The sequence below is a fragment of the Humulus lupulus genome, chromosome 5 (genome assembly GCF_963169125.1).
Source record: "Humulus lupulus chromosome 5, drHumLupu1.1, whole genome shotgun sequence".
Taxonomy (NCBI): Eukaryota; Viridiplantae; Streptophyta; class Magnoliopsida; order Rosales; family Cannabaceae; genus Humulus; species Humulus lupulus.
This window is the reverse complement of record NC_084797.1, coordinates 200,553,587-200,563,916: the sequence shown is the minus strand read 5'-3', so window position 1 is coordinate 200,563,916 and position 10,330 is coordinate 200,553,587. Positions and strand designations below refer to the sequence as shown.

Sequence of the window (10,330 nt, the reverse complement as noted above, 5' to 3'; positions counted from 1 at the left end):
AGAAAAAATGCTTTTAATAACATCGAAAATGTGTTATCAAAACATGTCATAACACTTTTTGATGTGTTAAGACCGACTATGTTATCGTAGGTCAGGGTACTTTACATAACACTTTATCATTGTTATACAGATGTGTTATTATACTGTCAACAATAACACAGTATAATATGGAAAAAATAATTCAAAGAAAGAATATATATTTTTGCTCTTGATGATCATGCCCCCACGAAAAAACAAATTTGGCTCCGCCACTGGGTGTAAGATTCCTAGTACTGGGAGTGATATTAGCTAATATAACAACCAAGACCTTCCCATCAAATTGACTCTACCCAATACTTCAAAACAACCTAGTTGGAGTGTTTGCTCTAGCCAGGTTGGTTAAGTTTCACTGGAATTTATCAACACTAAAGTAATAATTTAAGCAAGCACCAACTTACATCAGCTAAAGAATTGATTATTAACACTTTTAATTAACATAAACACCCCCACTAGTGGAAAGAATATATCAGGAGTTAACTAATAATTGTAAGCCAAAAACAGAAAATATAATTTGAACTCAAAAAGTATATATTGCAAACACATCACAAAAAAACCCCACTTATGGACTAGATTGATGGCTGTAACAAACCTCGATAGCAATTAAATAGTAGCGGATTGCAACATCAATGTTGCCCTTCTCCTGCAGCAGAAACATAATAACTGTCTATTAGATGCTTGCATGCTAAATACTTGACAGTGGAACCATAAAAGATACTAAAGATTACCTTCCAAGCATTTGCCATGTTTCCATAACACTCAACAAAGTGAGGATCAATTTGAATAGCTTCTTCATTTTTTGCAATGCACGTATCAAAATCATGTAGCTAAAACAGAATAAAATAAAATTTAAGAATCAGGTGCAAGTAAATTCACTTACAAGAAAGAAACACTGAAGAGCGTACATATATTGAGAAAATACATGAATGCTAATAAGCTTCATTGAGAACCTGAAATGTAAAATATGGCAAGATAAAACTATTTTCTTGGCTCCACCCTACAAAGACAGAAAATTTCAATGTTGTCAACTTACCCCATCCAAGCATCTTATCTTCCACCTTCTTAAGTTTCTTTTTCTTCTTGTTGTCAACTTTCTTGGAAATAAATGTATTCCCTGTGTTAAGAAAAAAATGAGATTACATTAATGAGTCACTGTAAGCCCCATAAGGACAACAAAACTAGTCATTTAAAGACATCTCAAGCAACAAAGTTCCTTTCTAAAACACTATGTTTGGTGAACAATGATGCATTATCATCGAATATAAAAGATGGAAAATGAAGCATCTTCAAATATTAACGAAAGAACTAGTCCTTGGTCCCAAAAATCTATCAACAACTATAAATTCCATCAGAAAATAAAACCAAGCAAAATCTGATAGTTACACAATGCACCCATCAGAAACTGATCACAAATTTTAAAGTTAAAGCAAAATAAATAAATAAATAAAAAATAAGGTGAAACCAAATGATCCTTCATTGAATACCATGGAGTAATAATGATTCCTTTTCTTTTCAATAAAAAGAAAAGCATAAGCATGCAAGTGTACAACTGTGTTTTTTTTTTAATAAAGTAAAAAATAAGCAGTTGAATTCAACTGGGGTCAGAAACTCTGAATTTGGTAGATTAATTAGAGACCAAAATAAAACAAAACTCAACAACTAATATATTTTTTTTTTAGAAAAAACAAGATATGGAATCATGCATTACCTCTCAAGAATAAGGCAAAAGACATAACATTTATGGGCTAACCAGTTTAACAATGAACTAAACTACTCATGAAAATCTATATATTAAAAAGAGCAGAGCAACGAGACTGTAGAGTCCAAGAACTTTACTTAGCTAAGATAGATAATAGTATGATAGTATTTATAGCATTATCTTTGTTACTATGGATTTTTGGTTCAGACCGGGAATTATTTGGGCACTCATAGTAGTACTTATAGATTTTCTAAGTTTAATCTATAGTTTAAGAATATTAAGTTTAACCTAAGGTTTGATTAATGTGACTGATATTAAGGATTATATTTATTATACTATAAGGTTTAGATATCAACCAATAGGATTTTAAGCACATGTTATGAATGGTAATTAAGGATTAAGTATTTTGGAGGATTAAATTAAATAAGGGTAAAGTTTGAATGTTATAGGGTCAGTCAGCAGCTTTGAGTACGTTGAGGGCTTAGTCAAGGCTGTTTACTCCATTCAAACTTAGCTAAAAATGTGTAAATTCATGTTTAAATATTCAGCGTATGCCGATATATCGCAGCTATAGGGGGCGATATATCGCAGCACGTAGATATGGAAAACACGAATCGATGCACGGTCGCCTCGGGAACAAAGGTCCAGGCGATATATCGCCTATAGGGGGCGATATATCGCCTCCACCAGCATGTTTTCAAATACTTTTGAATTCTTTTCCTTTCAGCCATTCAAACTCCTTCAACAGTCCAGCATCTTCTGAACGAGTCTTCAGCCTCTGCTGAACGATTATTCAAATGATTTTCACCTAAAAAGCCATTATTTTTATTCAAGTAAAATCAAGATATTTTCATTCCCAAACTCTATAAATAGGACCTAGTACCCAGCCATTATTCACCATTTGCTCTAAGTTCAGAAGCTGCTAGTGTTAAGTGAGTGTGAGAGTGTAAACACTTGGTTTGGGGAAAAACTATAAGCTTAAACATCATAAGCTTATCAAACACTTTGGGAAGTGAGTTCTATAGTATTTCGGTGGAGGTTAGATTGATCTTGCAATCTTTGAGGTAAACCCAAAACTCTAGTTCCTTTCTGTATTTTATGTTATTTCCTTTCTCAAAACCTTCTACTCAGTCCCCTAACCTTATTCTTATTTTGGTTAGGGAATCCAAGCTCTTAAGCATATAAGTCGTAAGTATGTTTTTTTTTTATGGTTTAGTCTTTCCATCTCTTTCATTTCATCTCCTTTCTTTAGACTCACTCTTTCTTATGGTTTTAGGAGTGTTCCAAAAGTCCCAACTCAGTCCATAATCCCGGTAACTTTGGTAAGGAAAATAGGCTAGAATCAACATGTTATGTGCTTATGTTATCTATATGTTTTATGTTATTAAAAGTGTTATGATATGTATATGTGTATGTTTGTAGGCTTGGGCATATGACCCATATGACTAACAAGACCCCAAATGGGTTATGGGCATATGACCTACTTAGCTAGTAGGACCCCACTAATCCCATGGGCATATGCTTGTTTAGTCTATGGGACCCCAAGTAATAATGGCCATTATAATAAGTGTATGTTATATGTATTATGTTAAGTCTTTATGTTTTCTTATGAAATTATGTATATGACTATGTGTTAGATTTTCCTTGCTGGGCATTAGGCTCACTCCTTTCTGTTTATGTGCAGGAAAATAAGCTTAGAGGCGGTAAGATTCGTGACGCTTGGAGGATGTGTATCGATGGTGAATGGATTCAAGGAGTCGAGAGTTCGATCATTCGAGGATGTAGTTTTGTTTTATGTCTTTTTACATGTATTTTCCGCACTATTTATGTAATGTCTTTTTATTTTAAATTATGTTTTGTTTTAAAGACAATTGGTACCCATATCCTACTTATGAAAGTAACTTTTGTTTTATAAGTTTTCTAATAAAATTATGGTATTTTCGCAAATGTAAGTTTTAGTAAGAATTTGTATGTATAGTTTTCATTAATGGTCCAAAAGTCTAGAGTAGTGGGTCATTACAGAGACCACAGCAGGGTAAAACTAATGAAATAATATTTAATCAATTAAAAATAGAATCTAAAGTCATTCTTCCAAGAACTAGCAATCAAAATAATATATCAATACTAACAGTATCATTTTAAAGCCAACTAATTTTTTTTGGATAAAACTAATAAGTAACTAAATGAAATAATAGAACAAAAATAAAAAAATCAAGTAAAAGAATAAATAAAACAAAGTGGTATGTTACAAAGAGTGCCAAAGTACATACCTGATTAGTAGTTGAAGCAAAGACAACAAAAACATGACTTGCAGTATCTATATATAGCTCCTTTCCAAGACACAAAATACTCAGTACAATCTTTTGATTCAATCTGCAATCATTTTTCAATATAAGAAATTAAAAGTAATTCAGATATAGAAACCATAGTTTATGCATGAATGTATATCTTTAATTGGGACATTGTTACAAACAATAAAAAAAAATGCAGAAACAAAGACATGACTTAATAACTTATAGTTTAGATCATGATGCATAGACCATAACATGACTCAATCTCTCTACTTCTTGTCATTGTTCTTTTCTCAACAAACCATAACCTTCCAATCATCAGTCTGAAAAAAGAAAAGTGATATACTCTCTAGAAGAACAAAAATAACTTTAAAGCAAGGTAAAAAAATGGAGCTGAAATGAAATGACTAAAAATCAATCAAAAGAAAACAGAGTTATACACAGTTATCCATGTATATTATATATACTAGAAACCTAAGAACTGGGCAACATGGTAGTGCTTTAATATTAACTAAAAGAGAGAAGTATTAATTGGTAAATTATTTAAAAATAATAATAACAAAATATCTAAATAACAGCAAATTAAATTTAATTACTTTCTGTGTAAGTTAATCGTCTAAAATATAGATAGATATAGATTATTAGCACATACTCACATACTATCACTTGGATAAAGCATTTTATACTTTCAAGGCTGCATATAAGATTCTCACTAAAAAATAGGGGACCATGCTGTAAAATGTAAGATGGCCTCTAAGCTCTTGATGTAATTAATTCTAAACCACATATGACCTACAATTCCAATGGCTGAGAACCATTATTTCTAATACAGAAGTTTGTGCCTAAAGCTAGTCTAGATGGCTTCTGTTGCTAGCCTAAAGTAATAATTGTAAGATATACTTTATAAATTTAAACTAAAAGCATCTTCCCTTAGGTACATTTTGAAGGGGCTCCCAATGACCATGATATAAAAAGAGTACCAAAAAATAAAATTGAAAATCAAAGATGCACAAGTTTATCCACCATCCGGAAATAAATAATCTTGATATATTACTCTTATCACAAACAAAAGTCAACTCATCTAATCCCACTATGAAGCTAATTCCATTAGCAAGCAAATACAAGAGTGAGTAAAAAACATTCACAACAAGTGAGCTGGAGTATGTTATCATTTATTTATTAAATCTATTTCAAATCAACACTTACAAAGCAGAATAGTTTAAACAGAAATAAAAACATAACAAGTAAAAAATTTGCCATATTTTACTCACAAGTTTATATAGTGATAACCCTCAGAAAATGATATCTAAAATCTTTATTTTGTAAGAAAATAACCATCATGCAATGAAGCAACTATTGAATGGGAGAGCTAAATCCAACCAAAATATTGGAAATACTAAAGAAGTTACCTTCCCTTCTTCACTTGGTCAGATACAGCTCTATAAGCATACTTCCACCAAGAACGAGGATCAGATTTCACGGAAACATGTGGACGAAAATGCGCATATTTTAAGCGTTGATTAAAGGCAGAAAAGTGATAAGCTAGTTTTAACATATCCTTGTATCCACCCTGCAACAACAAGATACTAAAAATTTTCAAGGCCAATCAAAACATGCCTCCAAGTATCCAATCACAGTTGAATTATGAAATTAAACCTTTGATAAACAGAGAATGACATCATCCAAATTCATTGTTACATTCTGCAAAGGTTGATCACTCTTAGCCAATTCATTTGCCCTTAGCTTTGTATACTTTGCATTTCCTGTAATTGGTTCCAGAATATAAGTGTGCTGTTTGACAATTCTATAAGCAGGTTTGCCTTCTTTAGTGCCATATCTAAAAACCTGAAGCAAATAAATGATCAAAGTTTCATAGTTTGAACATGCCCTCAACATATGTAACTGCAAGAATAAACTAAATATTGGTTCTACCTAGACCTACTCAGAAGGAAGCAAATCCTCCCATGGCTTGTCAATATGCCATGGGATTATATCAGAATCCAGATAAAGTGCAAGTCGGTCAAGTTCAACAGACTGTAAAAATTTTAAAAAAAATCTTATTATAAACAAGACTGTAATAAGGATTAAATTAGTGATAATCATATTATAATTTACTGGCTATGTAACAAATTGCTACTTGTTATCATGTCAGAACTTTGGTGTACCGTGTATTGTGGGTGAAACTTCAAATATATGCAGGAATGCAACATACTTTAAATTTAAAATATGATAAATGAATACACATCTCGGCCAAGCATTCAATCAAATTTTCTTCCCCTTAAAAAAGAAACAAAGATCTTTTATAACAAGAAAATGAAAATTACAATTGAAGACTTTTATTTAGTAGTTTTGTCAAAAAGTTGCAAGTGTGTGTTTCCTCACTAACTCGCAACTGTGCATTTCAAATTATATATATGAGACCTTCTTAAAGAGAATAAAACTTAAACTTGATTGCATTCATATCAATCGACACCCTATAAGGAACAAAATTAGGAACCTTTTGTATACGGTCTAGTGAACCACCAGTAATAAATGTCTCATTCCCATTGTCATCAACTGTCACAGCTAAGAGTTTCTCCAAGGTCACACCTGCTGCAAATAGGTGACCAGGATTGCTAGAGAATAAGAAATTAAAATTCAGACAGAAAATAAGAATGCAAAGATTCCAAAATATAAAATTTAACTTGCTATTACACACCTTTCACTATCCTCGTATCTGATATGAATATTTGAAATTGAGAGTTTCAAATTTCCAACTATAGTGTTGATAAGGGAACCCAACCATGATTGATTCTTCAATTAAAAATATATACATATTAATACAGTTATAATCATAATTGACAACCAAATATATGTATAAACATATGTATGGTTCAAAAAGATCAAAAGGTAAATCTTAAAAAAGAATAACATCACAACATTTGAATACTACAACCAAAACTTGATACAATATTTGTTATCAAAGATTCAAAAATAGCACATAAGACGCTTAAGAACCAAATATAAAGTTCATATACACGTATAGACACATAAGAATATAGGCATCACATAATATTTCCTTATACATAAAAAAATTATTACCTATCAATTATGTTAGTCACCCTTTGCTTTGTAAAGATTCAAGTCAAGTAAATATATCAGATGTATGGATGCTAAGGCATGCCATTGTCTGTATCAGCAGTCAGCACAAGCAGTTTCCATGAACCATCTAGTCAAAGATTCACCCTATTATAATTTAAGTTACACTGATAAAAGAATTGTGTAATCTTACCACTTCAGACTTTAATTGTTGAGCCTTCTCTACCAGCTTCATTTCCATTTCCTATTTCCAAACATAACAATTATTCAGAGGATCATTCAAAGGTATATCGGTAGGCACATCATTATTGTCTTACCCGCACTCGGCTTTTCTTAGCTTCTTGAATGGCATCTTAAGTGGACCCTTGAACTTGCGTTGCAAGTTCAACTAACAAAAAAATACAATCTAGATGAACTAAAACTGGGTCCTGACCAAGCCTACTCCAAGGTACCTTAATTTGGGAATATCACAAAAAACATCATTAGTTAAATGTAAACAGCATCCAGAATCACAAAAGATGTCATTCAAATTGCTTCCAGCAAGAAAATTATATAGGTGATCTCTCAATTTTGTGAAATTTCTAATATTTTTATTCATCACTACAAAGAAACTAATTTTATCTTATTTTTTGTTATTTCTTTTTGAAAGAAACGAAACAAATATATGCACAATAAGGCGGGGGGTGGGAATAGATACAAAAGAGGGACCTAGAAAATAAATAAACATGCATAGCAAAAAGAATAAAATCTCTTATAAAAAATCAGAGAAAGAAGAAAGTGATGAACTCACAGAGAAGACGAAGGGAAATGAAACGTAGAGAGAAAAGAATTTGTGGGAAAATCAGATTGTATTCGATAATAATATGCCTCTGACTACAACTTTAAGGTCTATTTATACATTTTATTCAAGACTAACTAATAACTAATAACAACTAAGGAACAATTAAAGTTAAATACAACTAGCAGCTAATAACTAAATTACAGACTAATTGACTAATTGATTACATCAAAAAGGTTGAATACTTTATAGATTGGAAAAGAAAATATTATATACAAGAGGAAAAGGTATCATCATACATAAAAACATAATTATAGCCACAAATATAAATCTTCTTTCAAACCCCGCTTAAAAAATCACAATGCTATTGAAATTCTCATAGCATGAAGTAAGTTTCCACAAACTAAGATCAGTAACCCGAACAGCCACACCAGTGTCCCAACCATTATTGTTGAAACTCACAAATTTACGCTTAATGATGTTGTGCCACAAAGAATATGGCTCATTCAGGAATCTCTACAACCATTTTCAAAACAAGAGACTTATTCTTCTAAAAAATTTCGGATTATGTGGATTATTTGGCTGAAAGAAGAATAAAAACAATAAAAAGAACTGGGTGTGGCTTCTCTAAGGGAAAAGGTTCAAATTTTAGCATCTTTTTGGGCTTATGTGACAAAGTAATTCATGGATTTCCCTCTTTCTTTGATCATTCTTGAATGGAAAATTGTGTGATTTAGCTAGTTTCTTTTTGGTTTTGCTCTTATTAATGCTAGATGTTTTATTTACGTCTACTTTATGGAGATAACTTATCATCTTTTTGTAATACCTTTTTCCAATTAATAAAGGTTTTGTTTCCTATCAAAAAAACAAAAATCATCTAAAAAATTTCAAAATACTTAGATTTTTGTCTTTAAATACATATATAACATCAATACATACATCATCAAACTTCATTCATCCTGCAACAGACTAAAGCAAGTTATAATTTATATATATATATATATAAAACACCATAAAGAACTTGTAGTATACAAGAGATTGTTAGAAATGTCACAAGAAAATAAAGAAAGTCAAATTTCTTAATCATTAATCCCCAAAGCCAGTTCAAATAAATCTGCAAACATCTTTACTAAACCAAAATTATAGAAACACACATACCTTAAGTTTCACAGAGCCAAGAAATCCAGCCTTAACCTTCACAGGCAATTTCAATGCATTAAGTGCCTCCGATTTCAACTGCATATTAGTTAGCTCCACATCTCCTGCAATATAGATTTAGGAGTAAACCATCAACCAGAAACGAAGCATTTAAACTTTACTCTCACTACTAAGTTAACTACAATCCAATCAACCGTAAAATCTGATAAGTGTAGAATTTGAAGCAATAAGACAAAATGAAACCAAAAACTAAATCCATCAACTTATTAAATTTTCCAAAATTCCAATGTCAATAAACTCATTCACTCCCTCTCTTTGAATTAATCACAGAAAAATCATCCGTTCTGAAGACATTTCAATAATGATTTAAAAAAACTCCAATTATCCTCAATACACAACCAAAACAAAAAAAAATTGATTTCAAAGTCTAAAATCCAGGAAAATAAGAGTAATTATAAGAAAACGAACCTTGCCAAACACTGATCTTGAGCGCTTCCTTGTTGAGTCCCCTGACGTAGTTGCCAAGGTACCTTTGCAAGAGGTAAGCCACCTGATCCTCCAACATCCTTCTTTCTTCAAAGGATCACCAACTCATTCCCCCTCAATTCATCCCAAAAATTCTGATTTCAATTTGAGAGAGAAAAGAAAGAAGAAGAAGAAAACGGGATATTTTTCACAGATTTTAGGCCACGTCTATTATTCAGTTCCACACTACAACAAAATAGGGGTTTTATGACTTTATTTGGGAGACATTGAAAGTCTACAATGTCTCCCATGGGGGGGAGACGTTGTAGGTGGAGTCATTGTAAGTGTATATCTCACGTCTCCCAATGAGAGAGGTAACAGACATCCCACGTCTCCCAGTGGGAGACATTGAAAGGTGTCCAAAAATGTGGACTTTCAATGTCTCCCATTGGGAGACGTGTGATATCTATAACCTCTCCCAATGAGAGAGGTTGAATTTTTTTTTTTAAATTATTATTTTAATAATATTTATTTTTAATATATTAATTATATTGAATTAAATATTAAAATTAAAATTATAACAGGAAAACGAAATAAATAATAACCATTTTTTAATTTAAAATTAGTAGTAGATTTTTCTTTTTTTCTTTTTAAAAAAAATAAGGATTGTTAATTAAACAACAATCCATACACAATCCATACGGCTGGAATGAATCAAAATCCCAACAAAAAAAATCATCAATACACCATCAACATTGATAAAATCCTTCATGTCTATACAAAAATTTCATTTTCTTTCTCCTTGTCGATTCTTCATGTCTATTT

General features: G+C 31.4%; 1 protein-coding gene and 1 long non-coding RNA gene across 2 annotated transcripts; both read right to left on the bottom strand.

Annotated features, from left to right (window-relative positions):
* Nucleotides 1-592: 592 nt before the first annotated feature.
* On the bottom strand, nucleotides 593-5,655 carry LOC133833915 (uncharacterized). The gene is made up of 5 exons (XM_062263504.1): nucleotides 5,436-5,655; nucleotides 4,006-4,108; nucleotides 1,070-1,150; nucleotides 765-863; nucleotides 593-679 (listed from the first exon to the last, which is right to left on the bottom strand). The coding sequence occupies exons 1-5, from the start codon at nucleotides 5,579-5,581 to the stop codon at nucleotides 599-601; spliced, it is 510 nt and encodes a 169-aa protein (XP_062119488.1). The 5' UTR covers nucleotides 5,582-5,655; the 3' UTR covers nucleotides 593-598.
* A 1,069-nt stretch (nucleotides 5,656-6,724) lies between these two features.
* LOC133833914 (uncharacterized) lies at nucleotides 6,725-9,743 on the bottom strand. Its single transcript, XR_009893208.1, has 5 exons — nucleotides 9,509-9,743; nucleotides 9,041-9,144; nucleotides 7,422-7,556; nucleotides 7,298-7,348; nucleotides 6,725-6,819 (listed from the first exon to the last, which is right to left on the bottom strand). It is a non-coding gene; the product is annotated as an uncharacterized LOC133833914 (long non-coding RNA).
* Between the last annotated feature and the right edge of the window lie 587 nt (nucleotides 9,744-10,330).

What these genes read in the sequence shown, in the direction of transcription:
- LOC133833915 (XM_062263504.1), bottom strand. Translation starts at nt 5,581, where the DNA reads ATGTTAAAACTAGCTTATCACTTTTCTGCCTTTAATCAACGCTTAAAA. An exon ending in GACCAAGTGAAGAAGGGAAG is followed by an intron (nt 4,109 to 5,435) that starts GTAACTTCTTTA and finishes AAATGATTGCAG; the next exon opens with ATTGAATCAAAAGATTGTAC. An exon ending in TTGCTTCAACTACTAATCAG is followed by an intron (nt 1,151 to 4,005) that starts GTATGTACTTTG and finishes TTCTTAACACAG; the next exon opens with GGAATACATTTATTTCCAAG.